This window comes from Etheostoma cragini, chromosome 17, assembly GCF_013103735.1.
Source record: "Etheostoma cragini isolate CJK2018 chromosome 17, CSU_Ecrag_1.0, whole genome shotgun sequence".
Taxonomy (NCBI): domain Eukaryota; kingdom Metazoa; phylum Chordata; class Actinopteri; order Perciformes; family Percidae; genus Etheostoma; species Etheostoma cragini.
In genome coordinates, this window is record NC_048423.1 from 13,582,763 (window position 1) to 13,605,821 (window position 23,059).

General features: G+C 37.8%; 1 protein-coding gene across 3 annotated transcripts in view; it reads right to left on the bottom strand.

Annotated features, from left to right (window-relative positions):
- Window positions 1–23,059, bottom strand: part of eys (eyes shut homolog) — a 165,181-nt gene that overhangs the window by 94,233 nt on the left and 47,889 nt on the right. For all 3 annotated transcript variants that reach the window (XM_034897346.1, XM_034897345.1, XM_034897347.1), the window contains 6 exons: window positions 19,310–19,423; window positions 18,325–18,438; window positions 14,904–15,101; window positions 13,015–13,136; window positions 9,623–9,744; window positions 8,541–8,800 (listed from right to left, as the gene is read on the bottom strand). In XM_034897346.1, the coding sequence (XP_034753237.1) occupies window positions 8,541–8,800; window positions 9,623–9,744; window positions 13,015–13,136; window positions 14,904–15,101; window positions 18,325–18,438; window positions 19,310–19,423 (930 nt within the window). The remainder of the gene's footprint in view (window positions 1–8,540; window positions 8,801–9,622; window positions 9,745–13,014; window positions 13,137–14,903; window positions 15,102–18,324; window positions 18,439–19,309; window positions 19,424–23,059) is intronic.

The following is a 23,059-nucleotide window of genomic DNA, read 5'->3' on the forward strand; positions in this document are numbered from 1 at the left end:
GAAAATGGCTGCAATGAAACAAAGAGTGAAAAATTTAAAGGGGTCTGAATACTTTCCGTACCCACTGTATATATATAACATAATAAATATACTGAGACAAGAAATAAACGCCAGTGATATTCACATATATCTGCCAGGGCAGCTGGTTTATAGATTGAAATGCATCTAATAATCTAATATACTATGAGTCATACTGTCTACTCCAAAAACCAAAAAGAGAATTGTCACTTAAAAGGAATAAAGCGAGGACAGACTTTTTCAAGACATCTTTGGCAAAATATATTCTTAACACATATTTTTCAATATCATATTAGGTATGTGTCAGCTCCCATGTTGGCACAGCTTCACAGTAGCTCATTAACCAACTGTTTGGTAGGACACAAACTCAATCTTGTGGAAGGTGAAGGCTAGTGTAGCATGCCATGCAAATAAAGGGGTTTGTTCTCCATCTGGCCAGGAACACCTCTGGGGATATTCTGAGCCATGGAGACCAAATGGATTTTGCATGCACACAATGCTTTTGAATTAATTCACTATACTGCAAGAATCATATTCCTCCACTCTAGAGGCATTTCAATTGTCCCCTTGTCAAACATCTCACTTTTAACACTGAAATATGCCAACTTGTCACCCAAAAGCCAATGAAAATGTAGTAATGGACACTCATTAAGTCTTTTATAAATCTAAAATATTAAGTCCTACAGTCATGTGTTCTTTTCATTGTGTCAATGTAAAAATGTTAGACATTACTACTTTTGGTCATCATTACCATTTAAAAAAAAAACTTTGAATACAATAGATTTAGGAATACATAAATACACTTTGTTAGTACTAAAACACAGTTTACCTTGTTTTACCCTAGTCATATTACAGTTATTTATCTTCCATAGCCATAAACAGATACATTACCTTGAGATGCAAAAAACTAAAATGTAGCTTGTTGCAAAATTATTATTATTATCAATTACGAATTGCAAATTTAAAAAGCTAAAGTCTGAGTTGTTACAATTTCATTAAAAGGTATGATGGATGTCTTGGATTGAACTTTTTGCTTTCATATCTAGTACTAGTTGTAAAATAGTGCAAATGTGTCTTGATTGTTTGTGTTCCGTAAATAGATTTTGAGGCAGTGATTTTGACTATAACAGATTTAAACACTGGTTAATAAAAACAGTGAATAAATGGTGTGTAATATGTTTTAACACCAATTACTGTATGTAAATGGTCTGTTTTTATATAGCGCTTTTCTAGTCTTAACAACTACTCAAATTGCTTTAACATAGTACAGGAACCCATCACCATTCACACACATTCATCCACTGTGGCCAAGGATGCAGTACAAGGTGCCAACTGCTCGTTAGATAAACACTCACACACATATCCACTCGGATGCGCAGCATTGAGGGCAGCTCGGGTTCAGCGTCTTGCTCAAGAACACTTCAACTTGGGACTGCAGGGACAGGGATCAAACCACCAACCTAATATTTGGCAGGAAACTCCTCTACATGTGTAGCTTCTACATTGAAGTCTTATTCCAATACACAAATTTTTTTTTGAATATTTTACCTACCAAGAAGCGTGTACGTTTTAGATATTTAAAAGGAAAAGCCTATAATTGTTTTTCTCCTAAACACAATGCATCCTTGACAGACTAAAAGACAATGATTTCAAGATCAGATTTAAACCTAGGATGCTGCAGTTTAAAAGTGCAAACAGTTCTCTCTGATCAGCAAACTGAGCAAGGACACCCAGACCTACAGTGTTAGATTGTGTACAAGAATCCGTTGTAACTCTGCCTTGTACCATAACCCGTGGTGAGTGATGCTATGCATGTTTGTTTCATTTGTCGTGGTTGTCGGCCAGAAACCCTCACCCCAACCTCTACCCTAACTCTCCCATTTTCAGGTTGCTCTTGTATCAGGTTTGGCACTCCCTGCTGAGGCTCCTCATTAAGAGGAAAGTGGAACATCTGTGCTGGTCAGGCAAGATGACTTAGGCCTCCTGGCCAGAGCTTCAGCAGAGAGCCACTGCTGGGGACAGCAAAAACTTCTTACAGAGGCCCTCTACAATCAAGAGAGGATAACTGCTTCCCTTTTATTTTATTTTAAGACAATTCTTTCAGCTGCCTCTGGTTTTATTCTAGCCTCCAGGTTCTCAGAGTATACCTTTGTAGACAAAACTCATTCCCATTTTGGCTGTGTTTTACAAATCCCTTTAATACTACTCCCAGTACGCACCTCCTAATGGCTGCCTTTTAGTTCCTGTTGAACTGACGAACACTAAAGTTGCCACCTCACCCTTTTTCTGAGAGTGATATAGTCTGTGAAGTGTCTTGGGAAAACTATGGCCGCACACTTAGCTTCAAAACACATTCAGTACAGGAGGTTTGAGAAAAGGATCATTAAACCCACAGTGAAAATGGTTATCTTCAGTGAAAGAGCCCTGACAACTGCCATCAGATATTGTCAGAAGAGTGGCTATTAAAAAAGTTTGACAGTGACCATCCACTATCAGAGTATTACTGTTGCCTCCTGGGCATTTTCACATTAGATACCAGTGCCTCTTCAGTTAACAACAAATACATGCTAAAAAGCATGTAGCCAGAATCAAAACACAAGAGAAGAAACAGATAAAATATTGTGGATAAAAAAAAAAGTTGAAAGATTTTAAATACAGCAAGTAATAGTTAAGCTAATGAGGAAGTACTTTCCTATTTGTTATGACTGTGTCTATTATGATAATCACTTTTTTTTTTACAATATATAACAGAGAGCCTAACCGAGACTAGACTTTTAAACTGTTGCCGATATAAATATCTGAGTTAAAAAAATTAAAAAAAATCATATATTGGCTTATAATATTTTATTTAACCCCATAAAGCAGTTTTTCTGAAGAATCATAACAAAGATATACTGAGCGGGATATTTTACAGTTCAAAAATTAGCTTGTCAGTGCTCTCTGATAGACAAACTATATAACAACCTTATATCATACATCTTTGCCATTTCCATCCTGAAATTTCTTGTCACTTGCCAGTCAACATTTACACTGATACCAATATAATACATTGCTGACCGAGCCATCTCCATCCACATACCATATCTAAAAATCTAAAATGTTTAAAATTCCAACATCATAATGTTAAAATTGGTGAAACACCAAGGAGTACCGCGGTTCAAATAAAACCCCATGTCTAAACAACTGATCTATTCCACAATACAGCCTTGTTAACAGCACTAACCTTCATGTCTACCCTGAGGCATGTTTTACCATGGTGCAGTTGCCATTATTCCAACTGTGCCCACACACTCTCCGTATTTTATTTTGGAATGTATATGAAATATACGTTTTTATTTCATCACCCAAGATTCAGTATCTAAAGAAAAATTGAAAGTGTTTGCGCTGTAATGCAGTGTTTAATGCATATAACACCACCAGCGTCGCCGCTAGTTAGCTTAGCATAGTGAAAGGAATCGTTAGCATGTTGTGAGTAAAAGTGACCCGAAAAAACAAAACAAAACACCCTAATTACTTCTTGTGGCCTGTGTATTCACAACAAGTACAAATAGCATATACAATAGGAGAATTCCAGTCAATTTCAATACGTACAGTAGCTCTGTTATTTGTAAATTTGGAATGCTGTCAGTAGCAAGAAAAACAATCGGTGCTGCCTACACCGAGTTATCCTCCTGCTAGAGTTAGCACCCAACAGGCTTAAACAGGGCACGTTTTAAACGTGTTTGTAGCCTCTAAACATGTTTAAAATGTCATTAAAATTGCCTACCCATGTGCAGTGATTCTTTCAGAGTTAACACAGCTATTTTGACTGCAGTAGATGTGACAGAACGGCATGTTTCGACTAGTGTGGACTTCACCGAAAAATAGGAAATAAACTGAGGTTTATGTGCACTGGCTGAATTAACACTTTTGAACAAACAACTTTTATTCCTTTCTGTCACACTGACTGCAGTCAAATTTACTGTGTTCACTTCAAATGATACTTTGAACACGTTTAGAGGCTAAAAAAAATTAATAATAAAACTTGCCCAGTTTGAGCCTGTTGGGTGCATATGCAAGGATAACTGTGTAGACAGCACCGATTTTTTTTGCTACTGACAGCACTCCAAATTTACAAACAACAGTTCTACATATTGAAATTGACCGTAATTCTCCTTTAAGACTAGACAATTTGCTAGGCAGATATTGACTTGGGACTACCGTATATCGGGTTGAAGCACAACCGAAGCACTGCTACATGACGCCAAGGTATCACGCAGCAACTATGTGTGAGTACAGGTCTAATATGGATCGATCTATCCCGTAAAATAACCATGTGTCCTGTTTACAGTAATCACTTACTCTGACAGCTATTTAATGGGTCCATTGGGCCTTTTTCCCAATTGACTTTATTACAACGAAAAAAGTCGAGAACTGCAGGATGCCTCAGGTCCTGATCGCAACCTCCTCCTCCTCCTCCTCCCCCTCCTCCTCCTCCTCCTCCTCCTCTTCCTCCTCCTCCTCTTGTTCTATTTCCAAAGCACGCAGCTCCTCTTCTGAAAGCTCTGGTTCATAGAGGTATGCTCCTGGATCTTGACTGTCTGAGAAGTCATCCTCTTTGTCTCTCACAAAACCTGCCATGTTCATCACCATTCACTGTCTACTGTAGAAAAAATAGCCAGCTATTCACGCTGGGTATGTTGACCGAAGTTGGTGGGTTTAAAGTGCTGCGTAATCTCTGCGAACCATGTAGCAGTGCTTCAGCTGTGCTTCCACCCAATATAGTCCCAAGTCAATATCTGCTTAGGAAACTGTCTAGTCTTAATCTGCATTGCGTACTTTGTACGCAGGCCACAATAAGTAATTCGTTTTTAGTTTTTTTTGTGAGCTCACGTTTACTCACAACATGCTAACCAGCAACATAGGATTCTCTACGCTAAGCTAACTAGTGGGGGGCGCTGCTGGTGTTGCACCGGACTAAAACAATCCATGCAATGGGACAAAAAAATATGTTGGCCCACCTATCTACACCTAGGGGAGACCGGGATAAGCCCTATTTCAACAAACGGTGGCACGTTCCTTTAAGCACACACTGGTGCCATACACTATTTTTTGTGAAAATTACACAAGCAAGGTCTTTAACTGAGACGTGTGCCATTTTATGTTTTATAAACGCAGCAAACCCTATATCCTTCATTCAGTCATTTCCGCACCCTGCTTTTCTACCAAACAACATGCAAATAAGCACAATTAAAAACCATGGACAAAATGTCTAATTGTTGATGATTTTAATACAAGTTAACCTTGATAATGTTTACTGTGTGGTGTCCATCTCAAGTGTGTGGGATGATATTTGCTTATAGCAGTCTGCTGGCAAACATAGACATACATATTCCAATTTAATTAGGCCTGGGAATAATGTAAGGCCTACACAATTTCCTTGACAAATAACCTACACTGAATGGTAAATAACAAGTCTGTAAAATGGGTCGTATAACAGCTCTACGTTCTTTGAGTAGAAGCTATGTACTGTAGGATGGATTTATGGTGAATAATAATGGAGTAGTAAGTCACAATATTGTGTGAAGTGAAGCCGACCATGCCCACGCAAAGCTCTTGGTGTTATGTATGCAGCCAGTACCTAATTTCCTATTCCTCTCCAAGGAAGCCTTCTGAAACTAACCCAGTAGTTCTATTTATATCTGGCAACATCTTTTCATCTCGACGCTGATAGAGCCATTAGGCACAGCACAGCCTTACAGCATCTTCACCTGCACACTGATACATTTAAATGTTTAAAGACGATATCACTCGATAAACTACCGCACAGGTCATTTTAACAAAGCACATGGTCATTTAAAATATAGCTTTTTTAAGTGACAGAGCTTGTAAATTGAACATAAAATGTATTATATAATGTATAATAATGTGTACTTTCATATCAGTAGTTGTTGCGTGTATGTACTGTATGTATTTCTGATGTTATCAGAGAGCAGGAGTAAAACCAGTATGCTTCACATATACAAAGTAACCTGAATATTTTAAATCTCTAAATTACAGTAGGGTAGCAGTTTTATTCAAAGCATTTCAATTTGCCGTAATTTGAGTTCCTCCATAGTATCAATGCTCACCAATTGTAGTTATATTCTTCTGTGTGAGCAACATATTTTAACATTTTGGCAGTATTGGGTAAAATAAATTTAAAATTTAGCATTCTGAGCATATGAATAGACAGTGGAGAAATTCAATTTTTCTTCAAGGGTAGTGCCCACAGCTTGAATTCCCCCAAAGAATGAAACTACCATCAAAGCATGCCTGAGGTTCATTTAATGGCTTCCAAACAGTGCACTAGTGGACCAGTGAAATCTGCTTTGTTTGCCCCTTTATGAACAGGCTTTTTATTGAACGGATATCCTTAAAGAGCAAGTATCTACATTCACAAATGTCAGAACATATGATAAGATAAGATGTCTTGCTAGTAGAACCTGCTAGTACAGTTAGATATTTTAACAAAAAGCGGATGAAAAACCAAAGCATATATTTAATTTGGAATTATGGTAATGTGCAATTTTAACAGCTGATGTGTACATATTGGCATTTAATGTTAAATTATTAGTTACATATTTACTATTTACAGTTGTGACACAATTTCCAAAGGTAGCACTGACTGGTCTATATATTAATGCATTTCCCGTGAACAAAACATGGTAAATGGTAAGAGGCATGGTTAAATTACTTTTATCTTTGGCAACCCTGATTAGAGCTAATAGGTTTATACAGAGGACTTGTTTGATGGGTCAAAGAAAGGAACATAAGTGAAAGCTTCATGCAAATAAAAATAAGGGTTTAAGCCAGAATTAATTGCAATGACATGCCATTGTTTTTAATGCTTATGATTTTTAAATGTTTGTACTTGGGTTTTATCTGTTTAACTGATTTTGTGTAAAGCACTTTGAATTGCCCTGTTGCTGAAATGTGCTATACAAAAATAAAGCTGCCTTGCCTTGCCTATACGTATTAAGTGCTGACAAATACACATTAGGCAAATAGGATGTAGCTTAGATAAACTACAGTGGGTGTTTGTTATGTAGGTTTAAAAAAACAAACATTTAATTGAACAAAAGTCTGATGTTGATTTTAATCTGGATCTTGGCCCGGTCCTGTAGGGTACTGATTCCATAGATAATCATCATACTGTATGAGTAAGCAGTATGGAATGCATTTTGTCATGTCATAATCGATCATGTTAGTTTTATTGGCCGCTTGACTAGGGTGGGAGGGGTCTACCTGTGCCAGCAGGGCTCAAGAGAGTTGGGAAGGCAGATGAGAGGCTTGGACAGAGAGAACGTATGATGGATAGAGTCAACTAAAAAAAACCTTTACCGGGTTTATGTTATGTTATGTTATGTTATGCCCGAATCTTCATTGCATGCCAAATGAACTGTCAAGCAAGTGGTAATGCCTGGGTAGGCTGACAAAGGGAGGGGAGCAATAGGAGGTGAGACCGCCGCGCTGGAGGACAGGCCAGACTGGAGTATGCCCGGAGGTAAGGAAAACCAGGCAAGCCGCACCTTCCCCTTTGCCAGTCGGCGCGTAATCATTCAGTTTCTAGTTTTTAAATGTAAGGGTCAAACCAATCTCTGGTACAATCCTAGATGTAAATTCCCAGGATTGGTTATTACGTGACATTACACACTGATGACAAGTATGTAGCACATTAGCAGCTGATTCACCACGGACTGTAAAGAGAACCACCCAGCAGCCACTGGGTTTAACAAGATTTGCTCATCAGGGGAAATCAAACCAACATAAAGCAGTATGCAAAAGGCCAAAAGTCACCTTTGGCTTTGTTGAACATTCTTTGCAAAAATCCCATTACAAACATCAAATTCCCTATATGTGTTCACACTTACGTGGCCATTAAAAATGATTCTGATTAGAATGGAAAATGTGGGACATTTCAGGGAATGAACAGTATTGCAATCAATACAACATTTTCTGGGAAGCCAGGTTTGATCATTATGCCTACTGCCCTCTCTATTGCCCAGGTTCCAGCTACTATTCAATCCAGCACAAAATAAAAAATATTACTTTGTTAATATTTATAAGAATCAATAATGGTTAAAAAATGCATTTTATCACTTTAAATCTTTCCTGTTGAAAAAATCTTCACCATTTTTTAGAGGTGTCAGGATTACGGTTGAACATATCATTCATGCAAAAGAAAACAATTTTCATCTCTGTTGATATAGTAACTTTGTGGAAAACCTCATATTTTAGGGAGGAGATAAAAATGATGCATGCTTAACTGTGACAGGAATATTTTTCATCTTCTAGGCTAGAAACTTTTGATCTATTTAACTTGGGCTTTTATAATAGGCAAAGTACTTAAAGCTAAAGTGCACAGTTTCTGTTGCTTTATAAAGTGCAGATTGTCAATGTACAGTAACCTATTGAACAAAATGGTGTAGTTACTCTCGAAAAGTGGGCTAAAAGAAAAAAAAGGAACATTTGTGTGAAGCTGTGGCGGTGAGTTCACTCACCAGCTGGGCATCTGCAGAAGGCTGTACCATTGGAGCGTGTCAGGCAGGTGGAGTTGTGCAGGCACGGATTGTGGAGGGGGTCACAGGGGTCATAAGGCTGGTTGCACAAGGGGCCACTGAAGAAGGGAGGACAGGTGCAAAAGAACTCCCCAGGTACAACTGAGTCCTGACACTGAGCTCCATTTAGACAAGGCCCAGAATCACACTCATTCATATCCTCTGCACAGTCCACACCTGTCCAGCCTGGCGAGCACAAACACCTTGGAAACACCAGAGAGGAGATATGGCACTGTAGAGGTCATTGTGGCATCAAATTAAAATGTATCCTAAATAAAGAAGCACAACTTATTTAGTAGCTTTCCTTGAGGTTAAGGGTGTCATTATCTTCGGGACAATCATGCAAAAAATGAAAATAGTTGTAGTACTGTTTGGCTCTGCACATAAACTACCACAATAATTCAAATGATCTGCAGGACACATTCTTCTAAAGTACATACAAGTACACAGAGGCACAACAATCCTGGATATTTTTGTGAGACAGTGCAGGGAATTTAAAGGTTAATTGAACTTTTGGTCAGAGCAGCTTTTAATTCTGGACAGCTGAATGTAGGACACAGAAGGTTAGAGCACTGAGTGGGGATTAAACAGAATAGACACATACACACAGAGAGGGAGATGGAGACAGAAAAACCGAGATTTCTTAAGTATTTGCTCTTAAGGCATGTGAGTATTCCACTTGGTGGCAGTGAGTACCCAGGCACTACTAACCACTCCATCTTGCATTCCTTTTCATCCCCCAACTTTTCCACCTGAAGCGGTTTTACGTCTCCCTAGCGAGAGGAGGGCATTAGCTGATGCAGATACACCAGCTTTTTCCTCCAATGAGTCACAGATCCCCTGAAACCTTTTCATGCTGTGAGCCATTGATTGACTCATTTGTTTTACCTGCCATCTGCAATTCATTATGTCCGCTGCCAGTGGAAGGACATATTGCTATCTCTGAACGGCTTCTTTTTCTGCATTTATAAAGTGACTGATGCACCTCGTGAGGACAGCACCCTCGGGCTGGCTCACACACCTACTTGTAGCTGTTGAGAAGGTCTGTGCAGGTGCCGTTGTTTTTGCAGGGCTGCGATAAACATTCATCAATTTCTTGTTGGCAGAACTCCCCCTCCCAGCCAGAGTGACACACACACTCATAACTCTGCAGTACAAAAAAGGAAACACAATTATACAACCATTGAAATATAGTGACATCTTACATCTGCACTTGTCTTGGTGTAGTAAATTAGGTAGTGAGATTATATTAATTATAATAGCAATGGATGCCTAATATGATTAGAAAATGTTGTATATGCATATGAAAACTGTTCATTAAGTGGTTAAAGATTAGTCATAGGGCAATCTTACACTTGTTTGTGTATATATTTACATTTTAGTGAACGGTGCAATACAGTGAATTTTCTCAAAAAGATTGTACTCCCACTCACAAAAAGATATTTTCTGTGGAAACTTGCTTAAACTGTGAACGTGTCATGCTTGTCATACATTTTTAAATTCCTGCCATGCAGATGTATTCCTCCTACCAGCCAACCCTCTGGATAATATGCACGCAGTTTCTTTCCACGCCATTCAGGCTATATTACATGTTTTGTATAGAAAGGTATTTTCATAGACAGGCACACATGTAAAACTTGTTTGATTAAGATTCGTCGGGTTTACTTTATAACCAGTTAAATTATTTCTACTCTAAATTAAGAATCCGATTTATATACAGCTCATACACTTAATCTTTTTAACTCCCCCATTCAGAGCAGAATGTGGGCTACTTGTCCTTTAAATTATTTCAATTGTAATCTGCATTATGATAATGAATCATGCCAAGAGAGATGCAGGGTCTATTGTCTATTAATTTCCAAGTAGGCAGTTTAATTTAAATTCCTTTTTGCATACAGGATGAATTAAGTCATATGGTCAAGGGTTGTTCAGGCTTCCTCATTGCCAGCATCTTGTCTTAAGGTCCTGGGTGCTGCTGGTTGAACGCATGCTAATCTGTATTTCATACACTGGAGGGGAGCCGTTAAACTAAGTCTGATATAATTTGTACACTGTGGGCTCTATGGGAGTGAGGGGACAATGCCGTCATTTCTTGATAAATTAGATACCACCAGGAGACTCCCATTGCTAACCACTGGCAATAGAACATAATCTCATTTTTGCTGCTAAGTCACCTTCAGGGAATGCAATTCTCCAAAATAAGCTAAAGCTCTGTGGAACATGGTGTTCAGAGAGAGGAATAGCTGCACTGTAAACAAGACTAGGTTGAAGGGTTTCCAAAAACTGTCCCTATTTGAATAATGAGTGGAGAAAAATATATAATGGTTAAACAGAAAACAGTATGACTAGAAACATATTGTTTAAAATGTCATTGACCCGTCATATCAAACCCAATTCTCTTCTAATGCAGTGTCCTAATGTCTTAGCATATGGAGTATTAAGTTCATCCCAGAAAATGACACTGAAATGTTTTAACCATGATTTTGCACCGGGGCAATTTTGAAACCTTGTCATAGAATCTCTTGTAGACTATATCATAATATAGAGAGGGAAAATTAGCATTTGTATTCCATAACATGGCTTTAATTATTTTAAATAATAGACCATTATTGAGATGTTTCTATGGAAGAAGTTGAATGTCACAAGTTTTGAAAAATCTTCAAGTTAACTTTGAAAGGTTGAAATTAGAAATAAGTAGTACTTAATTTGTGTTACAAAAACAATTGAAATTGTTTTTACAGAATGGATACTTTTTAAGGGAAGTACTTTTTTACCATGTGGCTCCTCCTGGACTTCATAGGCTCAAATGTATTGCAGAATATACCTCAGCTTTCTTACATCTATTACAAGTTTGAAAAGTTAAAAAAACAAAAACAGAACATACGGTTTGGACTATACACCCAAAGTTATCTGTCTTTGTCTAAAAGAAAAAGGAAAAAAAAAAAGCTCTGTGACACATCTGCTCCACCACTGCAATCTGTTAGCAAATAAGCAGCTGTTGGAAAAAGGCCCCTGGTACTCATTGCACAGTTTGTAAGCAGCATGCAGCTCCCAGAGCTTTTTGCAGCTGCAACAGGTCAATGCTATTGGCTTAAAAACACTTGAATGACTAGAGAAGCAGAGCTGTGCCTTGCAAAAACAAAAACCTTAAATTGTTCTCTTAAACCCAAGTGTGTGGATCTGAAACATCAATACAGAAGGCACATCAGTACACACTTGGAATACAATCCACGGAGAACAATGATCATTTAAAAAATCACTTTGTGCTTAATGCAGGAAAAGCTTAAATTTCACAAACTCAGTTTTCAGTCATCCTTTTTACAAGCATCACTAGAAAATCATAAGAGCCCTGCAGCTACAGTTCAAGGCAGACCGGTTCTGTCTTGTTTATCCTAAATATCCTACTACTGTAGTATAATCCAAATTGCTAAATTAGCCTAACTAAGTTGTACATGTAGTGTATTTTTCAGAAAATACACTACTGTACAAGTAGCATTTTGTACTGCACATTTGAAATATGCAGTCAGAATGTCCTTCTTTTGCCTACACATGCTTTACCTAGCCAGGTATGACAGACTGTGAAACTATCAACTGAGATATAATGGAGAGGCTTAGAAAATGTAAAATCACGGAATGGCTTTAGAAACATCTAAAATAAAGTACCAACTCTGGTGTTTTCCAAATAATTTATGATCTAGAAGTTAATCCTAAAGATAAACTATTTACACTTCTAATTACTGATAAAAAAGGACCTAATGTGTTTTCTGCATCTAATTGATGGGCACTGGCACTTGCATAAGTGCATTTGATACAGTATGTATTATGTCTGTAAACTTGTGTTAATTTCCACACATACTTTGGTAACCTTTTGGTAATGTTCATGCCCACAAGGTATAAATGGCCAAACTGGCATGATTTGTTCATTATGAGATAAAATAATGAGGTGCACTGCATACATTAGTTATTATGAGACATTTCCTGTTCCTATCTTGTTTTACCCAGATACCTGGCACTTAAAACATACTTGCATCTCCTCCTGCTGAACCAATTTCACAAAAAGGCCAATAAAGTCTGGCAGATTTGCCTACAATATCAAAACCTGAGTGTTTACAGATGTCGCAGAGCCCAGAGCGATGCAGACGCTATTTTATTATTTTTAATAATACACCGTTATTCATGCACACTTGTTTATATTTTACTGCAATAGAAATGCTTTTAAACAATAACTGCATGGCAGTCATCAGGTAATAGGTAGTGCCTTATGTGATTAAGGTCTATCAAATTCTTTTATAATAAGCTGTAGTTCTTTTCAATGAGTTACCTACTGTAGTGATTTACATTACATTGTGTCATTATAAAGCCTTTTAAACGCCATTATATCGGCCCATTATACTGCCAAACAAAAAAAGTGTCTTACCAGATGGAGGTCCTTACATATTGAGTTTGTACTGCACAAACTGTTCCCACAGTCATCAATGTCTTGCTCACATCTCAGCCCAGCATAACCAGGATTGCAAAGGCAGTGAAAGCCGTCTACAACTGAAAGAACATCAGAGGGAGTTACAACACCTTGCATCATAAATTAATTCACTCTACACTGTTAATGTACAACATCTCTACACAGGTAAGTGCTGATTACGTCTATAAAGTACAACCACCCCACTGTGATTTCATTTTTTAATGGATATGACCATTGAAATAAAACACCTTGTGCTGCATCGGTCAAACCTGTTGTTGCTAAATCTATGTGGCAGGTTACCATGCTCTGCATCAGCCTGACAGAGTTTGACACTCTAACCATCTTTAAATGAACCTCTCTCTAATGGCTTTTCAGTCTCGTTTCTCCTACTACTTTCCTCATCCCCCGTCTGTACTTATTTGACTGTTTGTCAATGAAAGCCTGAAAGTCTTGTCATTTGTTTTCACACTCTCGACACACTTGCAGCACAGTGAATGAGCAGGGAAGAGGATCAACAATGGGAGAGAGCCCATTTTGAGGGCCATTCTTTATGCAGATGTTACAAATGCGCCAATTTCTTCCATCAGCAGTTAAAATCTCCCACGTCTAATAATCCATTCCGTCCTCTCTTTAATTATTAATGATGTTAAAGTGGGATGCATCATTCTGTTTCTCCAACACAACACTGGTGTACAGGCAGCCAGTGACAGAGGTAATTGCACTTCTTACTGGAGTAAATTTATTACTTCCCCAGTCAGGGTCCCAGGATTCTTCATTATCCCAAAGATTTACCACGTAATCTATGCTGTCACTCTGTCTTGATGCGTGTAGCTGCTATTACTCTCATTAAATGCTTTAGGTCCTGGGTGGCAGCAGCATTACTCATCCTAGCCACTGTGGCTATGCAGTGCTCTCCCTGGTGGCTGGCTGGCTGCTGCTGAGCGCCGGCCAATAGGTCCTAGAGGCCTGCCTCACTAACCTAAGGTAAACTGGCTCCACTGAAGATTAGTCAAGACAGCTTGCCAAGGTCTACTGAAGCACAGTGAAGGATAGGATACTCTTAGAAAGCATTCCACTGTCATCACTGCTTTGTTCCGGCATAAGCCAGATGAAACAACATTGGCAGGATTTGTTGAAATGCCACCAAGGCTAGAAGGTAATATCACAGCAACACAGACATTTTGCCACTGAGGGAAATCTAATTTGACTCTGCACAGTAATTGCAGGAATCTAAAAACAAAATATTCCATGGAAAAGTGAGCAATTTTCAAATTGTGTTCTTTACAATACATGTAATAAACTTTATTTCAGACCCAGGGGAATCCATATCAAAAATTAATAAAATTAATAACATTACAATCATTGACCAACTGGTGATAAACAGGCCTCAACTTTAAGACCATTATTTTGATCAATGAGTCTGTAATCATGTATGCTAGAGACTTGATAGCCTGATTGTATTAGTGTAGCTATTTATCATCCATTATTCAAATTACAACACAACATTGACGCTTAATTGATTTTTTTGTACTGTTATGTTAAGGGACTAATCCAGCCTTCTCTAGCAGGCAATGTCCTGGATCCTCACATGAGAAGAAATAGCTCCACTCCCATAACACTCTTATTAGCTGCAATGGTGACCTCATTGAAAACTGCCTGTCAGACTGTAAGTGAGCAGAACAAATTTGACAGATTCAATGTGTGTGTAGGTGTGTGTGTGTGTGTGTGTGTGTGTGTGTGTGTGTGTGTGTGTGTGTGTGTGTGTGTGTGTGTGTGTGTGCATGGAGGTTTGCTTCCATCTTGAGTGCCTGTTATTAAGCATGTTGGCAAGATAGGCTGTTTCCTACCATCATAGCAAAAGCCGTGAAAACAGGGGCTGGAGCTGCACTCATCCACATTGATTTCACAGCGGGGGCCAGTGAAGCCTCGGTAACAGTGACAACGGAAACCCAAAGGGAAATGGTCCTGATCCAACTCCTCCACACACACTGCACCGTTTTCGCACGGATTACTGGCCTCACAGGGTAAGAACTCACAATTCTGACCTGGAGTGAGGCAAAGAAACACACGTTTCTAAACCATCGCGCAGACAACAATATGCCTAGAAAGGCAATAGAACTGTAAACCTGGGGTTGTTAAAGGTTTTACCCTAATATACATTTCCTTGACCACATTTATGTGGTAGGTTACATGCTGTGTCAAACTCAATTACAACCAACCAACAGAGGTGCAAAAGTGTATTAAAAATGTTCCAGTAGAAGCTGATCCAGAGTCCTCTTGTTTATTTTTTTACCAATTTAAAGTTTTTGTAATTTTTTAAATATATTTTCTTGGAAATCTTGCAGCAGTTTCCGTATACTACCAAAGTGATAAACATTCCAAATTCTAAATGTTTGCAATTACAGATTGTCCTTGCACACACAGTATACTGACAATCAACACTCTGGATACAATTTTTGATGCATTTTACAACTCTTTCATCCATTTCAATGACTGAACAATGATGATGGCTTTTATTACAGTACCTAAAATATAAGTTTTGTCCTTGTGACAAACAAATTACCAAATCAATGGTCTCCATCCTCAGTTCTGATTGGCAGTCATGTTCCATGCTGATTTATTAAAACAACTCGTAAAAGCACACCTGTGGCTGTAAAGCATTCCATTTTCATAATAATGTACTAACTGAAAGTTATAATTTTAATTAAGATTTTTGTCTCACTTAACAGTCATTTGGTTTTAGCAAACGGCTATAACTGTACAGAAAAATTGGAATGTCGGACATAATATTCAAATCATGAATAAATCTTTTAAAGAAAATCCCTTTTCCCAAGGACAAATAAGGAAGGTTAGAAAACACAAAACAAATGGAAAGAAAGAACATGCATCTACACATATGGTCTAAACAAAGCAAGTAGAACATTAATCAGCCCACACAATGTATATTAAATTTAACAAATGCTGAATGTTGCAAAACATGCAAAGCGAGACGTAACGCAATGGTTATGTGTCCTACCTCTGATAATTTCTGTAAAACATGTTGAGAAAAAATTATGATTAGACCGTTTGTACATAAATTGCTGCCATAATTTGAAAAAGAATCTGAAAAACAACTTTTTGAATGGGTTCTGCATGCTTTAATCAAAAGTATATACAAGGCACAATATTGCTTTTGGCTGAGCCAGCAGGTTGGAGTAGCCACAGCTAATGAAAGTTCAGTCAGGCTATGTCAGCATATTACATAGAAACTTAGTGAAATATTGAAATGTTGTACTTTAATATTGTAAATACTTCAGACAACAGCTCTTTTGTAGATAGTTTCATAGTGGAACTACTTCATGACCAAGCAATATATAGCTAGTTTCCTTAGAAAAGAAGTGACAGCACTATTATTGTCAAACACACAATGCTTACTTAATTGGCCATTGTACAAGAAGGGAGCAGTATTACAGCTGCAGGGAGCAATATTTTGATATAAACATTGAATTAAATCACACTCTGTAATGTGTAAGGAATGCCAAAAGATCTGCCAATCTCATTGTGAACCAACAACCCATTCTACAGCCGTTTGCAGCTTTCAGTCCCAGCCGCTTAGTAAAGCAACATTCCAATGTCAATTTCCTTAATTTAGTATTATCACTTTGTACGGTGGCTATCTACTATTTGGTGATACTACTAGGCTTGCAGAAAGAGTGAAATTGTGTATTAAATCAAATGAGACAAAAAAATTATAATTGCTTTAGTCCCACTTTGCTTCTCAAATACGTGTTCAGGAAGTTGAATGAGTTGCTAATTGGTTCTAACAACAATCTGGTACAAACCAAGGCGTGTGCTTTTGTAAGATGTAGCATTGACATAACACTGGAAACCTTTGGCTACAAAGTGATTTGTGCAGATTGGGACTGAAAACAGTTATTATTTTGAGGTGATTGTAAGTTACTGTATTGCACACACATGCTCATAAGGACCCATTCCTATTACATACATTGATCTGTTGCTTCAATGATCCCAAATTGTTATAGACTCTTTCTCAGAGAATACTTGTGTTTGGTTTTGTTTACAAGTCCATTTACCTTTGACTATAAAAAGCAACCACGTCACAATGTGACCACTGCCAACCTTTATTCATGTAGTAGGAATGGTTTTACATGGGTAATCAGCGGTGCCTCGTTTCCGCCATACTTTCTATAGTGCTTTTGAACTGCAGCTGAATACTTCCATATTCATTTACATGTTCTTAGACTTAATTGTAGAGTCTCTACTCCAATATGCACAGTCAACAGTCAATCTCTAATAATGACAAACAGCTCATGTTGGTTGTAAATAATATTCAGAAAATTGCAGTCATTGCCAACAAGCTGTGCAAACAAGTAAACATTCTTAAAAATCTGGTCATTTAAGATTGTTTTGTCTTTGATCATTTATTTATGGAGGTACATGTAGTGTAGGACCAGCTCACTCCTAAATCTACTTAACAGCAGCAACTGATAAATCCTAAAGTTATAAATTTATATTGTGTTAACCAGCCTTGCCTATTTATTTCTTAAGTATTAACACACTTTATAAACGTTTTGTTGATTTCTTAAGGTAATTAAAGGTCCCATGTTATGCTCCTTTTCAGGTTCATTCTTGAATTTGGGTTTTTTATCTAAGTGAAAACACATAATTTTTCTTCTTATACTGTTTGTCTGATATGCCTCTGTCTGAAAAGCTCAGTTTTAGCGCTTGTCTCTTTAGGCCCCCCTCTAGAAAAAGCTCAGTCTTTTCTGATTGTTCAGTGTTTCCGGGTCTTCTGCATCTGTGCTCTCAGGATCTGTGCACCATCATTGCAGCAGGAGGAGAACTGTAACAGCACTTCAGGGCGTTTTCACACTGACAGCCTTTAGTTTGGTTGAATCGAACTAGAGTTTGTTTTCCCCGCTGGTGCGGTTCGTTTGGGCAGGTGAGAAAGCAGCAATCGAACTCTGGTGTGCACCAAAAACAGACCAAACAAGAATACCGAGACCTGCGAGAAGAGGTGGTCTCGGTAAGCTTCCGATGAACTTGAAATCTGACTTAATTATCCAAAGTTGTCACTTGTGTGGCAGAAGCACACATCATAGCCTAAACCTCAGTAATAACTTGAGTTGTCTTTATTTTGCTACAGTTAGCAAATAAAGACACACTCATTTTGTCGAGACATATGAAGCGAGTCCAGACAGGTGAAAATAATAGTATGTGAACTTAATTAACTTTGCTTTCTGTCCCCATTCCCTGAGTGCTCATTACCTTTAAATGGAGCCACACATTGGCAGAAGTAATTACCAGGCTGGTCAATGCAAGTGGCTCCATTCTTGCAGGGAGATGAAGCACACTCATCAATGTCAAGTTCACACTCTGTACCTTTCGACAGAAAAGAACACAAGTGTTGCTGGCATTAATGTTTGGCTTTTTGAAAACAGTTGATGTCAAAATCACAAAACACACCATGGCAGTATCTGTGTGTTGAATCCAAAGAGAAGCCAAGCTTTTCTCTCTCAGAGATGACGGCTTGCACATTAATTTCCACACTATAGGCAGGTCACTATCATTTTGAAACAACCATGACCTTTCATCTAGTAATAAACAAGGGTTGAATTTAATAGATAAACAACATGAAACTAATGTAAAGTAATTGGGTTCATGTTTATTTTTTAGTCAATTCGGACCATAAACCCATTCACAAAGATGATGTGCTAGTAGTGCCTTAGTAGTGCTGAACACAGGTACAATACCTGAGAGGACGCTCTATGGTGCCGCAGCATCGCGTTGAAACAGCAAACGTATGAACATTCAGAAAAGTTTTCTTCAACACATTATTTATAGGGATTATTGTTTGTAATGCACTGAACCTGGCTCTGTGTGAATATTAGCAATTACTAAGAAACAGTACAAAAGCTGCTACTGTGTTTGACTTCTACGGGTGGAAATACATGATCTTTGTTTTAATTGCGAGCCATTTTTCATCTTTGTCCTTTAACAGTTGGCCTCGCAGCACCACATGTGGGGACATAATTATTCTGGGTTCTGCAACTCTGCTGTCTCTATTCTATAAAGAGGAGCTGCTGATGGTAGCTGACTTCACTTTGAAATGTACTTGTTTTAATGGCAATACAGAATTTATGACTGAAGATGTGATTGTCCGAATGTGTTGCACATATGCACTGTACATAACATTCATGTAAAACCATACAAAGATACTCCTCTGCTGAATACAGGAAGTGCAGTCACTAACCTGTGAAGCCAGGCCTACAGACACATCCATAGCCATAAATGAGGTCAACACACGTGGCATTGTGCAGGCAGGGTGAGGATATGCACTCGTCTATGTCGACTTCACAGTAGTTGCCTGTAAAGACACAAGATTTCAATAAATCGGTGGGTACACATGTCCACAAAAGTGCCATAGCACAGCTTTGATTTGTTACATTTTATGACTCACTTTCCCTCCACTTATGTTACATTTGACATAAAGCCTCTTCACGTTGAATTTGAAATTTGATGATTGGTGACAGTTTCAATCCCTTGGTTGCAGTATTTAAGACAGTTGTCACAAAAATTAAGTCAGCCTGATATTTAGCTTGCGCATTTTGCAACACATGGCATAAACACATTTTACGGTTATGCTTGAAATTTTTAAATTTGCGACTGCTATTTTATTTTGGATATTTAACAAATATGGGCTTAAATCAAGTTTTAACAGCTAAGCAACTGTACTGCTACAACATTAAGAGATTGTCATCTTTCTGTCCAAACAGCAAACCATAAGTAGCTTATTTATACAGTACATATTTATATTGTATATGAAAAAACATATTATTGTAATATATAAAACAGATTATTCTCTTGCTTTTTTCTTTCCAATTTGTTTACTCTGAAATTACAAAGCTTATCAGCTGCACACAAACTAAGCCGTAAGATGATAATCTTTTGCATTTTCACTATTTCACATATTTCCAGTATCTGTAAGCTTTGGATGAGGCTGTAATATAGCATGGAATACCAAAGTGAGAAGAGGTCTTTGAATTAAAAAACAACATTCCATGTTATTACAGTGTACGTTTTGTCCCACTTTTGTAACACTACAAAGGTCTAAATTGAGTGTGTTTTATGACCATCAACTCCCATGTGACCTGGATGTGTCCAGAAGGCTAGCATGAATTCATTGTTGACACTGAAGTTTTCTTAGAGATGTTGCCAATATTTATGCTCAATGTAGCCAAGATTGTCTTGAACTATTAGCAAAAAAAAGTCAATCATGGCACAAAGAGTACTGGCCAGATTACCATAAAACTTGCTACCCACATTCAAGCTTCCAAAAGAATGATTTCTGCTCCATGACGCTCCTCTAGTGCTAGTTTTGCATTTCCAGACCTATCATTCTAGTGCCAACATCTGGCCATGACATTTACTGCTCGAAGGGGAATGAACCTTTAACAGTTTTGGCAGCTCAACTTTGTACGCAGAATACCGAAAAATAAATCTCTAGATTTTTCTATGTGTTTTTAGAATTTGATGTGGATAATGGTCCCCAGTGGATGACTCCAAATGTCTATGTCAGCCCCTTGACTTTGCTCTAGTGTAGCATTAGCCAATCTTTTGCTACTTGCACAAAGTATCATTTAATGGTGTAATGTAATTTGATGAACATGTTCATGCTCCCAGATGTATATACCCTTTAGATTTTAATGACTCCGTGCCCTGTTCATCTGTCACCATCCTAAAGATAAACACTATATTTCAGCCACAATGTGGGTAAGAATAATTACGGTCAAGGAAAAAAAAATTACTATAATTTTGTTTATTTGTAATATTTCTTTGTACTAAATAAATCTCAGAAATCACAAAGGATAAAACGCATCAAATTAATTTAAGAACACTTCATTATTTCTTTGCAGATAGATACTAATATAAACATACTACAAAGTCAATCTATTCTACACTATTTAGGTGCACAAAACAGTTTTGTTCTAAAGGCATCTGTATCATCCATATATGTATTTATGATTTTAACTACAGTACTATCTAAGATACCTGCACAATTAAGCACATCATGCAACACACAATGGGCATACAAAATATTGCCCTGGTGGGATTTCTGTGGCTCCTCTGTAACTGTGCTTCAATAAAAGCATTCCATTGAGAGGAAACGAGGTTGAATGAAATGTGATTTGTTGCCATACATTTCCCTCCGGTCGAGGCAGATGGCCGCCCACCTAGTCTCACATTGCCAGACCTATCTCTACTGCGCTGTGTCAGCACTGCAGTATGGCCTGGTCACACCGCCTTTCTATTCTGCTATAGGGAGAAAAAACTAACTGTTTTTTTTCTTTAAACCAATCACAACTTTTCTTGCCCGCACTAAGCCCGACAGCAGAGATTGCAAGAAGGGATGAATCTATGGCGCTTGGAAGACGCGGCGGATGTCAGGTTTTATTCCAACAATGTACATTGGTTGAACCAAACTATTGAACACCTACAGCCAGGTTCTGTTCAAGGTTTCTGCCTGTTTCTCTGTAAAGTGTCCTGAGATAACTTCTGTTATAATTTGACTCTATAAATAAATTATTATTGATTTAAACTGACTTCTTAAAAACATGCAGGTGGCAGCCAGAGTATAGTAGACATTTATTTCCCCGTAATTTTAAAATACCACCTCTAGTTTAAGGAGAAGTAGAACAAGAGCTGTGACTATAAAACATGAAGTAAAGCAAGGGAAAATCATTAGCTCCAGCCCCAAGCATAAGTATAAGTACTTAATATGATATTCACAGTTCAGCTATGAGCATTGCTTTTGCTTTGATTTTCCTGAAATCTGATAAGAGCCACCCATGTTTCAAACCGATCACACTGTATAATGCACATGTGAGTAAGGTTAGAAGATGTACAGTGGCTTGAGAAAGTTTATACACCCATGGTAAAGTTGATTAAAAAGAGGCATTAAAAAACATCTTTTGGAAATTGATGTTAATTCCCTAATTAAAAAACAAAATAGGAAAATCCGCCTTTTTAAGGACACCAATTTTCTTTGTGAATGACCAATGTATTGTAAATAAAAAATGTTCTTCCTTAAAATACAGGGGGCATAAATATACCCACCCCTAAGTTAAATTCCCCTAGAGGCAGGCACTTCTTTATTTTTAAAGGCCAGTTATTTTATGGATCCAAGATGATAAAGTTCCCTTGGCCTTTGGAATTAAAGTAGCCCCACATCATAACATACCCTTCACCATGCCTAGAGATTGGCACGGGGAACTTTACACAAGATCATCTCTCAATGCAAATCAATCCAGCTATTAAACTAACAGAAATAAAACCATGCCAATCTCTAGGTATGGTGAAGGGTATGTGATAGTTTAATTCCAAAGGCCAAGGCAACTTTATCAGGATGCATAGTATCCTGGATCCATAAAACAACTGGCCGTTCAAAATAAAAACCTGCCTGCTTCTATGGGAATGTAACATAGGGGTGTGTACACTTATGCCCCTGTATTTCAAGGAAGAACATTTATTTATTTACAATACATTATTCATTCACAAAGAAAATTGGTGTCCCTAAAAGGTTTGAAAAAAGATTGGATTCTCCTAATTTTTATTAAGGCATCAAGATCAATTTCCAAATGATGTTTTTTTATTCTTGAAACAGCTTAAACTTTCTTGAATATGGGGATTGAAGTTAAAAGTTCTAAATTATATTTAGCAACAATGTTAATAGTGTAGAATAAGCAAGATGCTCTGTTTGCCGTGGTATGTGACAATAAATTACACTGTATGAACACCTATTGATTGGAATGGAAATAGAAAGTGATTGTGAAAGTGAACACAGACTGTAAAAGGCATACGCTCAGCATACATACTGTGATAGCATAAGGTAACATTCAAGAGAACACATTATAGTTAAACATACTTAAGTGTTACGGTGGGGGGTGAGGTGAGGACCCAAAAGCAACAGGCAGCAGGCCGGAGGGAGCTTCACTAAAGCGTT